Source organism: Pyrus communis, chromosome 10 (assembly GCF_041283825.1).
Source record: "Pyrus communis isolate YQ-2024b chromosome 10, ASM4128382v1, whole genome shotgun sequence".
In the NCBI taxonomy this organism is placed as follows: Eukaryota; Viridiplantae; Streptophyta; class Magnoliopsida; order Rosales; family Rosaceae; genus Pyrus; species Pyrus communis.
The window spans coordinates 26,543,894-26,560,538 of NC_142574.1; the positions used below are offsets into that span (position 1 = coordinate 26,543,894).

Here is a 16,645-nt window from a genome sequence, read left to right on the forward strand (position 1 = left end):
CAATAGAGAACCATGTTACCAATTCAGTCACATATCAAGACAAACAAACAATACACAGATCTCTTCTGGTGATTCCGTCGAAGTGTTCTAACATCCAGGTTAAGAGACTAAGCATGCCACATTTCTCATACGGTATTAAGATTAAAATTTGTGGTGTGCCATCAGCTTCAGATCCTCAACCGGACGGCCATTTCAGGCTGATGAAGTTCCAACTTCATCAATTACTGTCTGTCTTTGTAATGAAGGCCGCCCGGACTTCTGGATCTAAACTCATCGTCGTTCTCACGTCGCCGCTCCTCTTTGTTTCAGAGTGTAGTGTGTAGGGTTTTGGGGGAGAGTTCAGTTCCACAGAGTTGAAAGAGAGATGTTTCGAATACTTTTGGTTTTTCACGTCTCGCATTCTTGTTTCTTTGTGCGAAAATCATTTCCCTTGAATAAAGAAGCACCCAGCGCCGAGTCTCGACTCACATAGGATTAAATTTTATTTCTGTCTTAATATTTCAGCAACACTCTAGATATACAATTTGTCAAAATTCGTATGAACTAGCCCATCTATCTCTAATAATTGAGGCATTGACAGAATTACAGAGTAGATAAATTACCATCCCCTTTACCTTTTAAATCGGTTTCGCTTCGTTTTTTACTTGTAGGATATTGGACCGGATCTTGAGACAGCGAACCTCGGTAGCGGACTAGGGCCGGTACTCCCTGAAGTTGAGCCTTCCACAAACTTAACTTTACTACGGCTTGAGCTGTAATCTAAAGGCCCGGAACGACGAACATTCCTTAGCCTGCTTTCTGTGCTCCGTAAGCTTCCGCTGTCAGTTTCATGCTCCTGGCTATGGGATGATGATCCTTTGAAATGACTTGAATCATACTGAGGAGTGGAGTCGCCGCGAGGATGTCGTACTCCAGGAGATGAATGTGAGAGTGATGCAGCAGGTGAATGGCGGGGTGAACCACTTAGTAATGCAAGTGGCGTCGATGGAGAGTTTTCATAATACTGGCTGTATATCGAACGAAGAATGGCATATGGAATATAGGGTTCCAGAGAGCTTCGTGGAAGATAAGGTGAGATCTCACAAAGTTGGTCTAGGAAAATTAGCTGTGCTACGAGATGAGATCTGTGAAGAACAGTTGAAATTATTAGCAGCTTGCACGGGTAAGTAGGAGAATCGTAGATAATGTACATGAGCATGCAAGCAAGTGAAATCTTGTCTTGGTTTTACGTACAATCAAATGAATTACATGTCCCTGAACAAGTGAGAAGAGACGAATGAACTTACCGGTTAGTTTCATTCCATGAATCCAATATAATGCCTGCAGAGAATTTGACGAAGAGCTGCATTGTGGATTTTATGCTTGCTTCAGCTGACGAACGGCTTTGCATTTCAGTGTCCCCATTATCAGCAGCATGTCCATTTGAGAGAGACTGTCTTTGTTGATGCTCACGCTCCAGTCTAACAAACTCACTTCCCGCAATTACAGCACTAATGCACCTGCCAACAAAATTTGTCCATGATAGGCATTAATGCATTTGGCAAAAAGACCCATTAATTTTTAGTGATCATGGAGGAATCAAGAAACTAAATAAACAAAAAATTTCCTGTTGGACTAAGCACTAGTGAATAGGTAAGGGTTTGGATAATTTGCCTTGACGAACTTTAAGTAATCACGAATCCCATCTTGTATTCAGAAATATCTAGCGTAAAATATAATTCTACTTAATGGTGAAGTAAATGCAAGTGCACCTTGCCAAGCAGTGGATATTGTTGTTGAATCCCCCTGTGTCCACGTTGAAGGCAGTTGTATTCCAAATATTTGACATCATGAAAGTGGCAAATAAATAAGGCAAGAAGCTCCATGAACCATCGTTTGCACCTCCAACCTCTTCTAAGATAAATCTCACCCACTGAGAATCATGATCGTAGACTACACCAAAATTGTTTGCCACCCCTCTCAATCTCCTGATTTCTATCTTTTCAGGTATTTCTTCAGGTATATGCTTAGCTATCCCGGTCAACAATGAATGTATCAAGGGTGCACCTTCTAAGAGCACAGCTCCAGAAGCATCAGCTAGAAGTCTGTCAAAAGCCAAGGCCAGCCCAGCTTGGACGCAAAACCCAATCACAGTGTCTATATCGAGTATCTGCTTTATTGATGCATCTCTTTCTATTCGGTCACCAGAATGCAGGCTTCCAGCAACCGCCTCTAGCACGTCACGGTTCGATCTCAATGTTGTGTCGATACAATTTAAAAGTGCAGCAGTGTGTTCTTTCAGCATTCTGTCTAACCTGTCAACTCCATAGCCACCAAAAATCCGAACAAAGGCCTTCAATTCTTTAAGATCGGTGACTGAATCAGCAAAATATCCACCAACAGGCCTTGTGCTCTTGAAACATTTGTGAATTGGAGCAAAAAGGATTCCAGCGCCAGATATATCCTTGATTATATTTTCAATGTACCAGTTACAAACAGCCTCAGTGGCTGATCCTGTTTGTTGCTCTGCTGGCTTCTCAAACAAATGCAAAGAAGAAACTGGTCCTGAGAAGGCCTCTGAGAGCAGAACTTCTCGAATACCCTGAGTTAGGTCCATGCTAATATGCTGCTCTGCCAGATGGATGATGCTTATGTGTCTGCGAATAAGTGACTCCAGAACAGAAGGCCGTTGGAGATCATTATCAGTTTTAAGTGCTGAAAGCAATCTCCTCCTAAGGTTCCCAAGGATGCATTCTCTCATGTACTGTGAATATAATAATTGGTACACTTCAGTAGAATGCAAGAATCACGTAATCTTGTGGTTGAAGAAAAAAGAGTTTACTTACCTCCCTTAAGACAAAAACATGGTTTAGTACACATATAGGCTCCATATCATTCAAAACTGAGCATAAATTGGTCAGTCTCTGCACTGCAGCTTCTAACCTGCCATTACCAAGAAAAAGCAAAGGCACTGTTAGCTGTGTCAAAATATTGGACTCCGAAAAAGAAAGCACACAATGCATGAAACTATGATGATTAACGACTTACATTTTGATAGAAGTATTATTTTCAGGATGACTCTCCTGACCAGGAAAAGGGAAACCAGATGGGCCCTTTGGAGATTTAGCTGAAAGATTTGATACTCTGGATGCATAATTCATATAATACGCTGCCTGCTCCGGGAGAAGCTGAAAATTTTCTCAAAATTAGTTCTGTAAAACCTAATTGAATAAACTGCTTCTTATTTCCTGTTATTTCAAAATTAGATCAGATAAAAGTGATTACCTGGATCTCAAGGGCACCGAATCCTCCTTCGGAATCAAGTATGTTGATTAATCCCTCAAGTCCTCCCATTATTGATTCAATCAGAGATTCAACATAAAGGACTGCATCCCTGCCAATTTTAGTTACCTGCTTGCAGTAAGGAGTTAAGCACGGTCATTTCATTTCTGGTCTCATGCATCCATGTGCATGCTGAAGCAAGTTAAGCTATACCATCCGAACATCGGAACATGCTTTATTTTGTCTCAATGCAGGACTTAGTAATGAATTTTTGGCGAGCATGTTTAAAGAATTTTTTGTGTTTTAAATTTGTTAAAACAATGATTGCAATTTGCTTGTTGGGACTGTAGATATGTATAGAAAGTTTTAAGGGGGCGTGGAGGAAATTGAGTTTATGGATCACCTCTTCTGGAACAATTGGGGAAGCACATTCTGGAAAACTACTTGCAACGCCAAGCCATGCACAGCAATGCTGTGGGCGACCTTCTGGGCCAAACATAGTATTCCTGAAGACCTATTTCAAGAGAAAGAATACAAAAACAATTTTAATTTGTGTCAAGTTATTGTTACACTAAATGGGAACTTATCAAACCAATTACAGCTAAAGAGAGAAAGAGCTTACTGCTGTAAGGTGCTGATGGTAGAAATACAATTTCTTAAGACTCGCATGCTCTGATAATTGAGTTTCCAGTTCGTCAACACATCTAAATTGAAACATATACGTGTGTTATTATTGTCACCTTGACACCTTCAAATGCATGTGCAGCCATGTGTTAATCTAATCATGAAATGTTGAAGTTGAAAGCATTTTATTTACTTCAGGAACTGCTAAATAGATGTTCCAATATCAGCTGTGAAACTATTTTGATCATACTATGCTCAACAATATTGAAAAGAATCCATTAAATGTTTTTCACTTTTCAGGCAAAACATTGTGCTATCCTAGCTCCTATAGGTAACATAAAAAATGTTCAAATTATTTTCTTCTATTTTTTTTTTTTTCCCTTTAAATATCCAAGATGACTCATGCATCCCAAGATTAACAGCACTTGAGAATAAAATGGAACCGGTTAGAATAGCTTCTAGGAATCACCAATAAGATTTTAATTACCATTTTCTCCAACTGTTCCATGCATTTTTGTTAACTCGTAACAATATTTATCTGCATCGATGTAATTGACTAATTGCAATGATGGACTACAAAATCATCACAACGGGTAAAACAAAGTCAGAAGGAGCACCTGGACCAATTGTATGCAGCATTTCCTTCCGATAATAAGCCTTCTTTCCCAGTAGAAACTGTAGCTTTCTCCAAATGTCGTATGTTTATAGATGATCGGGAAGATGTGACTATCATCAATATTGATAACCAATCCTTTCGAAATTCCTGTTTAGTAATCACAAAATTAATGCCTAAAAAAATGTATAAAAAGAAAACCTAAATAATTTGAGAACTAATATTCTAGAGTGAAGAGTACAATACTGAGAACAGTTATTCACATAGAGCAATACCATTAGGAACTATGCTAACAAATATAAGTTAAAACAACTCAAACTGAATAGACCTGATTGCATAAACTAATTAATTAAAAGAAATTCTGATTAATTAAAAGAAAATTTGATCCACCTTAAAACTCTGATAAAACTCTGATTAATGGTAAATTGTTGGGCATGCGGGATTGGCACTTCTGACTAATTAACATACTTGAATATATACATGACACTATCTCTCAAATATTTCCCATTAATCACAATTTATAGTCCTTATAATTTATACCAAACAAGTAGTCTACACCTATTTCAGCACTTTGATATAAATTAAGGTGATGAAATAGCAAATGGAAAACTTTATATCCAACAGAGGTGCCAAATAAACACAAGCAAGTGATATCTCAGAATCTACAAGAAATATCAATTCGGCATCTGAAAACCTGGGAAGATTTATTCTAAAGAAAACTGAGCATAGTCTGCAGGTTTCTTACACTTAGATCACATGTAATGGCAGATACATTTTCACCCTGTGGTTTTGGTATGTTTTCAAGGTGCTGAACAATCTGCTGAAAAAGACCTTTCAAGCTTGAATCTAAGTCAAGAGCCACCATCCCAGGGGTATTCAACAAAGACCGGATTCTAACAGCACAAGAAGAAAGGTATGATAATGCATAACCTCGAATCGCTGCACAAGAAGAAATATCTTAATGCAGTAATATAAGTTTATATAGAATTTATCTTATTTCCTCTATTGAGAAAAATATACACATGAAGATTTCTTAATATAGAAATTATCATATTTCCTCTGTTCAGAAAAATGGCATGGCAGACATTAAGTTCAAACTAACCTGCAATGTACTTGCGTACTAAACAGCACAGATGGTCCATTCCATCTAATAAGAACCCGATAGTTGGATCACTTGGGTCCTGCAAATGAAATCGTCAAGGTTAAAATCAAGCACTTCATTATCAGGTTAAATACTAGGATAAAAGATTGATCATGATGGATCTCAATAGATATTAGATACGGGAAAATATTAAGCTTACTATGTCAACAGGTACCATGCGAGTGGTTTTAGATTTTGATGACGCAATCCCAACATGTTGGAAATACCAGATGACCTCACATTGAGCAAAAGCCAAGGCAGAGAATACCATCTGTAGAATACATCAAATCATCATAATATTATCAACAAGTTCTAGAGTGTTTCATTGTGCAAAATTTTCTACTTAAATTTAAAAAAATGCAGTTGAGCATACCGTTTCCAAAAGCACATTAATAGAAGCCTGCAATGAAAACGTACCTGTATGTTTGGAGCCAACAAACTAGGCTGATCAGTGAAGAAAAGCGCCATTCTTCCAATCTCTTGCTTTAGCAAGATTCTCCTCTCATGATGAATGGCATCACATGAGAGTAATGCTTGCTCATGCACTTCACTGCATGAAGAAACCAATTTTAATGCATTCAATGCACTAACACAAACATTGCCAATCATAAAGAAAGTTCATTTGATGGGAACTAAGGGTACTGATGTATATTCGAAACATGAATACAGATGTCCCAACATGGGATCCATGCAAATGAGAATTGTATAGTTCCAAGTTCCAACTTGAGAAAATGATAAGGTACGAACCTTATCATTTCTCAACTTGGTTTTCGTATTTAGACTTCGTGTTATGTACGTACCTTAGCATTTTCTCGACTTGCTTAGCAACACTATACTCCAGATCTGCTTCTTTTTGCTTCGTACGACCAGACTTTGCCATCTTCTTTGATTCTAAAATTCGTGGCAGGACATATAGCTGATAATCCTCATGCAAAAGTATATACTGCATGTTTACATTACAACAATTAACTACTGAAAACGATGACAGTATTTCAGCGACAGAAAACTGACAGCAAAAATCACCTCATCCCTGAACAATGTAAGAACCAGATTTTCTTTCAATACGACCTGAAAGCCACAAAAGTGTAACAAAAATAAGCGGAAAAAAAGCCAAACACATTATGCATGGTAATATAACAAAAAGCACCTACACGTCTAAAGAAAATTCCTAAAACAAATGCCAAAACATGCATATCTTCTCTTCCCTTAAGATACGCTCAATTTATTCAATATAAAATTGGCAAGAGAATTTGAAATCAAACAGTGTAAGGTTTACCAAAGCAATATCAATGCTAGTGACGCGAAGAAGCTCATCAGGACAAACAAGATACCCAAATAATACCCATTCCCGATAAGAGGTGACATTTGCTAGATCCTGAGCTCTCTGCAAATGGAAAATAACATTAACCATATAATGCAGTTTGCAATACCACTACTCTAACAAAACATTCAGATTGTCAATATAAAAAAGGAGAAACAGTTTAGGAGATTTTTGGTAATATTAAAATTACAAAGTTAAAATGTCTTACCATTGGATGAGCAGAATTTGTAAGTATGTCTGGATATCGAGGATGATATGGACTTAAAAAACCTTCATTTCTGAGCTTTCTTGTATCTGTTGACAAAAAAATAATAGGTCCCACAGCCTCTAGCACCTGGCAAAAGAAAAATGAAACTCAATGGCAATATAATTGTTTGTGCTTGACTTATTATCAACATCATCTTCTATAAAAACGTGTACAGTTACACTAACCAAACACACTGTAACTATAGACAAATTTGTTATCAATTACGACATTTGGGGAGTGGGGATTTGAACTCGGGTACGCCTCTTTATTCCGTGGCCACAAAATAATAATTATCAAAACCACAGTGATAAATTAAACACAAACTAACCTCTCCAATACGTGGGCTCACAAAATTGAGGTCTTCTTTTAATCCTTTCAACGGTGGATCATAACTGTCTATAAACTGAACCAACCTATTATCAACAGAAAGAAAAACATAAGACCAGAAGTTTTAAGCATGAACAATAAGAATAGGGATTTCCCATTAAGATGAATATCATATTGGGGGTAGGGCTGCACTCAAGCTGAGCCAACAATGAGCTCAGAAGAGCCCAAGCTTGTCACGAGCCTTCTTGTTGAGCCTCAGATCAACTGACTGATGACTGGGTGGCAAGTCACTAAGTTCGTTTGCAAGCCTAATTTTTTTTTTTTGATGGGGGGAGGTGGGGACTTTTGTTCACTGGTTATGCAATGATACATGGTACACCATATCTACCTACAGATATTCATGCATGAATATAACCATATCTACCTACAGATATTCATGCATGAATATAACTAGGTCATACTCTTAAGTTCCATATACTCAGTTATGCAGAAGCCTATAACCACTACCCATGTGCTTCATGGAGTCATTTCTAGAATTCCATTTAAACATTTTCTGATCCTCTAATAGAAGAACATAGTAAGTAGAATAATCATAAAATAATTTGATTGATAATGATATGCAGCAAAAACAAGTAACTTAGTTCCTACCGATGATAAAAATCACAATCTCGGTCTCTTGACATGGAATGCAAAAGGTTATACATTTGTAGCATCATTTTCCTTGGTATCTGTTATAAGCATAGTGTTAGCAGAACAGTCAGTACATGTATGTATTAAGACAAAGCAAGTCAGACTCAAAAAATGGACAATGACAAGAAACATATTGAAAAAAAGAGGACGAAGAATGGTAATTAACTTACCTTCTCCGAGAAAAGGTTAACGCGTACAAAGGAACAAAAGAGATCCATAAATGCATGTAGTATAAGCGAGTTCTGATGGGGCTGCAAAGTACTGCACGAAGTTATTAGAGATGCCATGTAAAACCTTTACGTTTAATCAACAATATCATCTACAAACTTAAACTCCAAGGAAATAATGCAAGCATTATTTTTATTTTCTCAAACTCCCTTGTAAAATGTGAGATGTGACCTTAATTACTTGTTCACTTCTTAATAAACTCAAATGCATATAGTGGGAAGCACTTTATCAATTCACCTTTGCTGCATGTCATCAAATCAGTTACATGGAAACATTGCGTTTGTTAGCCAAAAAGGTGTAAGATAGATATTGAGGTTCTTCTTCTGTCTGAAAAGCAGAAATAAAAATTTCTGACTACAAATCTATATTCACATATGGCTAGTTTGAACAAGCACTATACATCTGTTTCTACTACAATTGTTACACTTACTAATTAGACTACCCTGTTGTGAACAGTTCACTTGCTTACACAACCAGTTTCAAGGTTTGTTCAACTTATTCAATCTACACTTTCAACATGAATCAGTGAGGGTAAGAGACGGAGATATCAGAAAAACTTACCTATTTCACATCAATCCTATCCTTCTAGATATCAATTTGTTTGGCACAGTGTATAGAGTTGAAAGACAAAACAGTGTCAATATCATTGTTCCACCCACAATCTATAATTCAGAGGTAAAATAAGTGATAAAGAGACTCACCAACAAGGTAATAACTGTACTGCTCAGATCCAATATAAGTCGTAGAGCTTGTTCTCGGAATGCCATCAAATCAAGAAGCAGCTGTTGCATGCAAAAGAAAAGCTATTATTTGACTGCATCTAACATATGGTCATCGTAAATCTATAATAGGAAGTGAGCTAGCGATTTGCAGACCATCTCTCAAATGAAAACCACCACCACCCAACAAAAATAATTAATTGTAACCATTGGTGCAAAAGCTCCTGGACAAATCATGCATGAAATTGTTGTTGATAAACTCGCCACAAATTAAGAATTAGGTTTTAGCCTTTTAGGTTTCAGTAATAGTTGATACCTAATTCCTCTATAAAAAGATAGATGAAACAAGCACAATTAGACACTGATGATAACTACCATCTATCACCAAAAACATAAGCACTGAAAAGGAAACTAATAGTTCTGCAAAAGCATTTTATAGAATATGCAGATAATGGAATAATAGAAGTAAATATACTAACTTCATACCTGGATCCATGGCTCTAAGCTTTGTAAATGAAGTTCTGCATTTTCTTGCAAGGCATCCCAAGAAACCTTATCAATCTGCATCAATACTTTTCCATATTAGCAACACTGGCTAGCTCAGTAACGCTGACTAACAAAGGAATACCTAACATTTAAATGAAAACCAATCCATTCTTACGCGTTCAAGCTGTAACTTGCTATAATGTTCAGGGAACTTCTTTGAGAGTAACAAGCAAGTTCTTGGATGGTTTGGGAACACACCAGCTTTCCAAAATGCTTCTGAAAATACATGGCCAACTGGATCCGGGTAATCCAAAATTTGGTTCAGCCTATACATTTTAGCCATAAGGCCTTCTGCCACTTCTGTTAGTTGAACTACCCACTGCATGTTCAAGCCTTTGTGGGAGCCGCCTGAACTATGGACCTGTCCATCAGGACCAGAATTCCTGGAGCTCCTCAAATTCATTGGAGAAGTTGCCTCTGGACCCAAGTACTCAGTCCATCTTGATGGACCCTCCCATTCTCGTGATCGCACAGAAGTTGGTGACAGTGATGAATCTTGGCTAGAGAAATGTTGTCTCGATTTTGCCATTGGTAAGAGAAATCAAGACAAAACTGCATTTCAAGTTTTGGTTTGAAGTCAAAAATATTATAGAGTAAGAAAGAATTCAAATTTGATAACAATGTTAAATTAGTAAGAAAAAACTACAAAGCACTAGTCATAGAACACATTTAAGATAACTGATTCATTTGTTTGATATAAATTTGAAATTAATATATGCTAGAAATCATTTCAAGTCCATTTCTTTTCTTCTTTTTCTCCTAAATTGAAATCTATGAGGCTAGAAATCATTTCCAGTTCGTTTTTTTCCTTCTCTTTCTTCCAAATTGAAATCTATAGGGCTAGAAATAAGCTAACCAAATAATTTAACTATACAATGTTAACTAAATCCTTAGATTTGGAATTACTCCTTCCAAATGAACCCCAAAACTCCTACATATCTGTTTCTTAGAAGTTCTCCTCTTCTACATTGATTTCAAGCAGTTGACAAAAATAAACAAGCAAATGTCAAAGAAAGTAACAAAATTTGAAAAAGAAACTTAGCATTCATTTTCTCGTCCTTTCTGAGCAACCAAATGAGGGGCAGAATCTTGCTTTATTTTCAAACAATACAGCCTTCCAGCTCCTTAGTACTCAAGAATTAAGTTTTTGTTCACCACATTATAGCACAATGGTTCCACTCTTTCATTTTGCAACGAATAAAAGCCGATTTGACGGATTAACAGACTTCAACAAAATAAGACAACCTCACTAGTACTAGACTATTTCCTTTTCGATACACCAGCAGGGAAAACCCTTCAATTAATGAGTTCAAACTAGCAAATTAGTAAAACTAGAACAATTTCTGGAATATAGAGCATTTCGCAGTTTGGAACTGAACCGAATTAGTAACATTTGAACAAAAAACAACAACATTTAGCCTTCCTAACCAAACAGACACTACATCAAGTAATGAAAATAAAAATCCCATTTGGCTGCTCAGAAAATGAACAAGAAGATTGCAAACTGAAACCGAAAATTACAAGCATTGTCACTACAATTGTCATTTCTCAGACTGTGTTTCCCTCTTTTCTTCCCCGCAGTTTCTCGGCAGCCAAACAGACCAAATACAGGGAGAGAGAGAGAGAGAGAGAGAGAGAGAGAGAGAGTAGTAGTAGTACCGTACAAGTCAAAGCTGCGAACTTGAAAGGCAGAGCAGGCAGAGGCAGGTGAAGATCATGGAGCTCAGATCTGACTCTCTCTCTCTCTCTCTCTCTCTGTGCTGTGAATTTCGATTTGAGAAGCTCTCCACTACGAGAAGAATGAATGCATCTCTAGAGAGAGAGAGAGATAGAGAAGCGTGGTTGGTTTAGTGGGAGAGTTGGGAATTTGGTTTAATAAATATATATTAAAAAAATTTACAAAAAATGGTAAATTATTTTTTAATTAATTAGTATTACACGCGGGGGAGCAGGTGAGTTTCTTTTATTTTCTCTCCTCTTTCTCAAAAGTTCCAAACGGTTAAAAAGTAGGGTGAAAGAAAAAGGAAGAGGATTCCTTCCGGATTCTTTTTGTGGAGATCAAAAGATCAATTAATCACGTCCGTTTATCGTACATCGTACCGTCAGAAATTATTTAAAATTTAAAATTGAATATAAATAGTATCTAATGATTTCTAACCCACGATGTACAATGAACGGACGTGATTGATTGATCCCCAAAACAAAAAGAATCGTTGTCGGAAGAAAAATTGGGAATTTATTGTTTTTCACTTCTTTTTTACATTTTTGCTTTCTACTTTGTTCTTGGCAATAACATCCCAATTTACTGTTTCTCAATGTGAGGGTGACAATGACGTGATTTTAAAGTCGTGACATTTTTGTACGAGGTTTGCAGCTCAAGTAATTAAAAGTATTTATCGCTTGCATTACTTTGGCAAATTCTCAATTTTCCAATGTCGCTTTTATAAATGAAATTTTTGTGTCAAATTTGTATTTGGATTAAGTTTTGGTTAAATCTAGCTTGATTTTGATTAAGTTTTGGTTAAATCTAGCTTGATTTTGATTAAATTTTGGTTAAATAACTTGTTACAAAAATAAAATAAGTTCTTTAAAATTATTACATCATAGGTAAGAATACGACAACATGTGAAAATGCCTCAATATATAAAAAAAAATAGAAAATAAATGAATTTATACCCTTTGGTAAGAGATAATAGATATGAAAATCATTTTGCTTTGAAGTACATTTTAGTAGCAATCACTTGAGTTTGAGTAGATAGCATGAACACATGATTAACCTACGACCATATATATTATTATATCTATACATCTTAGTTAGTGGTACGCATGATATTGCTACATATTAAATTTGTTACATATTTATCTTAGCAGTTTGACTTACAAGATGTTGTTAAGTCTTCCACGGTAGTTTGAATGAGCGTGATATCTATATATAAGAATCAACTGACCTGAGTTTTATACACATTACACTTCTACTACACCAGTGTGAGTTTAAGATGTTGATATCACACTCATGAGTTTGTTCCTAGGGATACTACAAGACTGCTATGACCAGGATCATCAACTCTGATGAGGTTTAATCTGTCATCAAGCCGATTGGAAAACTCTACTTCCAAGAAGGATCAAAAGGGCTCCAATGAAGAAGAACCCGTTGAAAAATCTCAACATTCTCCTCAAGTTGAACATGTATGCTAAGACTACGAGGAGAATATTGCAATAGTTATGGAGCAAAGTATGATGGCCCCACTCGAATTTTCCGACTCAGTGTGATTTATATATGACCTCAATATATCGGGTATCACATTCACTTTTTCCAACCTACTGTGGAAGGCCTTAGTGGACTTGTTCATCTTTCAAGCTATGTTGCTATGTCGTGTGCGTATATTTGAAGGCTGCACTCCTTGTTTTATGAGGTGGAAGACATACTTGGCTTGGACTTTAAGCAACCATCATTATATTATAATTATCATTTTTTTCAATTTTAGGGGAATTTGTGAGAGATCATTGTAGGATTCAAAACTGCGAAAATTCGACTATAATAATACAAAGATTTTTTTCTTCCAATAAGGATGATTATCTTTATGGCCGTCCGTATTCTGATAATAATTAAGTTGCCTAATTAGGATTAGGTCGCAGGTAAGCTAACCATAGGCTTATGCAATGCTAATAGGAATGGTTCTAGATCGACATATTGGCATGATAATATGGGTCGGGTTGGGCCCATTACATGCACCTTGGACTAATTTTGACAATGAGTCGGAGCGAAAAAGTATTTCTTTATAAAATTGCATGAATTAATTTTCAAGTGACTTTACGGAGAAGCACATTTTCGTCAAGTGTGATTTTGGCTCTCCTTAAAATAATTCCAAATGGGCACTAGTCAATTTTGAATCATTCAAGTGGGTTTAACAAGACATAATAGACTACCTGTCAATTTTTGCTTAACAAAAATGAAAATCTTTCATTATAATAAATTATTTTATTTTTATTTTTAAAGAAATCTCAACGATTCATCATGATACTTTATAAAATTAAAAAACCGAAGTTACACCTAATCAAGAAGCCCTTTCAAAAAATGAAAAACGAAAAATAAAAGTCACGTCTCATACACAAGCGGCACCATAGTGATTTTTTTCCTAATAGTATTGGGTAGAACTTATTCATTGACCAAGACTTCAAACTCCCCATTGACTATTAGAGGACTTATTGACTTATGTTCTTCTTTCAGTTGATTAGCAAGACTCAATCACTCAGTTAACTCTTCCTTTTATGATAATTTCTAAATTAGGTTTCCTAAATCATAATTTTCCCTTTATGTTCTTCAGAAGGTTTAATTGATAATAATTGAGGTTTATTTCTGGGATTAGTTTCCAAAAGTTTGCAGATTTTGTTAATATGGATTATATGAGAAAGGTACCTCCAGCTTGTCCTTCCAATATGGTTGCTTATCTGATTCTTATTTGTGTTGGAAAATTTAATAATAATATTATTATATTAAATTTATTAATTGAATGGAAATTAGAGTTGCAACTTTTAACTCTTCATGAATATTCACATGTTTTCCAAAGAGGTATCTCCCATTTTATAAATAGGGAAGCCCCCTATAATCACAAAATAACTTTTCATTGTTTTACATAATCATACATAGAGTGTACTAAATATTAGAGAGTCTCATTGAGTCTATATGAGAGAGTTTTGAACACAATCGTGGTTCGTGGAGCCTTGTGATTTGGAGTGCTACTATTACAAGGACGTGGTCGTTGTATCTTGAGAGACATGCGCCGATCAACCATGAGCACCGTAGTGGGACGTAAACTTGTCTTAAGGACAAAGTGTCTAATACTTGCCTCGACCGTATTTCTAGGTTTTTCTAATTCATTATGTCATGTTTATTTAACATTGGTTACTCATGTGCATGCGTTACTTTGATATATAATTACATGAATTATTTCTTGATATTCATGTGATTTAATATAGCAATTAGACCCTATTTTTTCCAACAGTTTGGTCCTAAGCCATGGAGTACTTCTTACTGCCCATGATACGAATTCTTGTTTCGTTCCTTGACGGATTCTTCAAACTTTGCTTATCACTGGATGTAACAAAGTCTACAATGCGTTAGATCTGTACTTGAAAGACAAGATCAGACCTTCAGCTCGGCTTCTCAAAAATTGCGCAAGCTCGGAAAAAGACTAATATCACCCTCCAGTATTTGAACAACCAAGAGTTCGATGACATGTCCAAAGGGATCCGGCTGAATTCCAAGAATTTCAAGTACAATTCAACTTCTTCTTCAAATTACAATGTTCCGGATCGAAAAAGCAATATTTTGGGATTGTGTTTGACTTGCGACACAAGGAAAAGGTCATGAATTCTTACTTGCCTTACGTTATGGAGAGATTTAGGGCTATGAAAGATGAAGTCAAAGTTGTGAGGTTGGATACTTATAAGGTCAATTAACCCAACCGTGTAGCCCGTGATCAAGTTTTCACCACACTATCTGCAGTAAATTAAATTTACTGTTTGCGTGTTAATCTACGGGAAAAGCAAATGTGGGGTTTATTCAATAATTTGTGGGGTGTTAATATGATAAGTCTTTTTTTTTTTGGTTGTCACGTTTCATCGTAAAAGGGAATACCCCAATTGCCTTTAGAAGTTACGTATACCCGTTCTTGATCTAGGGTTTCAGACCTCTATCCGTTTCCTGCAAGGAAAGACTACGTAATAATTCAAACATGAAAAGGTTACAATCTTCTAGCCTTACTAGGATTCCAATTGACCCATATAAATACTTCCTACTCAGGACCAACAAAGAACAATAATCACAGGCCAAACCAAATAATAAAGCACCAAACGCGAAACCCTAACCCCAAAGACAAAAACCCTTTACTTTGCACCAAACCCCCCTTAATCCATAAAACCCCTAACCCTGGTTTATCTATAAAATCATCGGATTCAAAACCGGTGGTCTGGTTGATTCGTCTGCAATTAAGAGGTAGACTGAAGGATATTTGTCTGCGGTGTGTGGAAGAAAGAGGTCCTTCTTCGAGGATCAATAGCCGCCCCTCACAGAGAGGCATCCTCCGTCGCCAGCCCTCACAAAGAGGCTTCGCTGTTCGTCTTCTACTACTACTTCCAGTCGCTTCTTTGATCCATATATTCTCGATCAGCTTCGCACTCTTTTTCTCTCACATGGACCCTCACGTTCTCGAGAGGGCATTGGAAGAATGTGGTGACGATATTGATGCGGCCATCAAGAGGCTGCATGAGCTTTGCCTAGGATCCGGGGAGGAGACTTCCGTATCTGTTGATCTTGAACAACCAGCTGATACTATAGTTAACGGTGTATTGGCTAATGATGAAGCTGCAGCCACTATGGATAATCCAAGCAACTTGCCTGCAGATGGTGCGGAATGGGTTGAATTGTTTATAAGGGAAATGATGAGTGCCATTAGCGTGGATGATGCTAGGTCTCGTGCTGCTAAATTTCTACAGGATTTAGAAAAGTCAATCAGTGCACGCGCTGGTGCTGAGGTAGCCGAAAGTTTCGAAAAGGAAAATATGATGATGAAACAACATATTGAAGGACTGGTGCGGGAGAATACTATCCTGAAACGGGCTGTGGCTATCCAGCACGAACGTTTGAAAGAATACGCAGAGAGGAACCGGGAATTCCAGCATGTGAAGCAGCTTGTGTCCCAATATCAGGAGCAGTGTAGAACACTAGAGGTGAACAACTATGCCTTGACAATGCATCTAAAGCAGGCTGAGCAAAGCAACAACTCCATCCCTGGACATTTGAATCCTCATATCTTCTAATAAAAGCTCTATTTTGTTAAATTCATTTGTGAATCCATGTAAAACCTTACATGTTGAAAAATCGAATAAAAGTAGAGAGGGAAATTTTGCACTCTTTGACTTCTTTTCC

At 36.7% G+C, this 16,645-nt stretch overlaps 2 protein-coding genes across 4 annotated transcripts; one reads left to right on the top strand and one right to left on the bottom strand.

Moving 5' to 3' along the window:
- Window positions 1-424: 424 nt before the first annotated feature.
- On the bottom strand, window positions 425-11,574 carry GRL (transcription activator). Of its 3 annotated transcripts, none has more exons than XM_068466504.2 (24): window positions 11,377-11,574; window positions 9,833-10,269; window positions 9,658-9,732; window positions 9,154-9,234; window positions 8,395-8,475; window positions 8,183-8,262; window positions 7,536-7,620; window positions 7,169-7,294; window positions 6,916-7,023; window positions 6,663-6,707; window positions 6,440-6,582; window positions 6,057-6,189; window positions 5,800-5,910; window positions 5,601-5,679; window positions 5,244-5,437; window positions 4,503-4,648; window positions 3,884-3,965; window positions 3,665-3,775; window positions 3,265-3,390; window positions 3,028-3,167; window positions 2,826-2,922; window positions 1,752-2,743; window positions 1,287-1,499; window positions 425-1,124 (listed from the first exon to the last, which is right to left on the bottom strand). In XM_068466504.2, exons 2-24 carry the CDS (start codon window positions 10,244-10,246, stop codon window positions 641-643), a joined length of 4,146 nt encoding a protein of 1,381 aa, XP_068322605.2. In that variant the 5' UTR covers window positions 10,247-10,269; window positions 11,377-11,574; the 3' UTR covers window positions 425-640. The 3 variants fall into 3 exon arrangements, with proteins under 3 accessions (XP_068322605.2, XP_088533270.1, XP_068322606.2); XM_088677144.1 differs by having other exon boundaries at window positions 11,382-11,573; XM_068466505.2 differs by lacking the exons at window positions 9,658-9,732; window positions 9,833-10,269; window positions 11,377-11,574 and having other exon boundaries at window positions 8,395-8,485.
- A 4,627-nt stretch (window positions 11,575-16,201) lies between these two features.
- LOC137728477 (uncharacterized) lies at window positions 16,202-16,635 on the top strand. The gene has a single exon (XM_068467254.2). It carries the CDS (start codon window positions 16,279-16,281, stop codon window positions 16,534-16,536), a length of 258 nt encoding a protein of 85 aa, XP_068323355.2. The 5' UTR covers window positions 16,202-16,278; the 3' UTR covers window positions 16,537-16,635.
- Window positions 16,636-16,645: the final 10 nt, after the last annotated feature.

Coding starts and splice junctions, on each gene's coding strand:
- LOC137728477 (XM_068467254.2), top strand. CDS start 16,279: ATGATGATGAAACAACATATTGAAGGACTGGTGCGGGAGAATACTATC.
- GRL (XM_068466504.2), bottom strand. CDS start 10,246: ATGGCAAAATCGAGACAACATTTCTCTAGCCAAGATTCATCACTGTCA. Junction 6,190..6,439: donor CAAGTCGAGAAAATGCTAAG/GTACGTACATAA, acceptor TTCTTCATGCAG/TGAAGTGCATGAGCAAGCAT. Junction 3,391..3,664: donor CCCCAATTGTTCCAGAAGAG/GTGATCCATAAA, acceptor TACTGCAAGCAG/GTAACTAAAATTGGCAGGGA.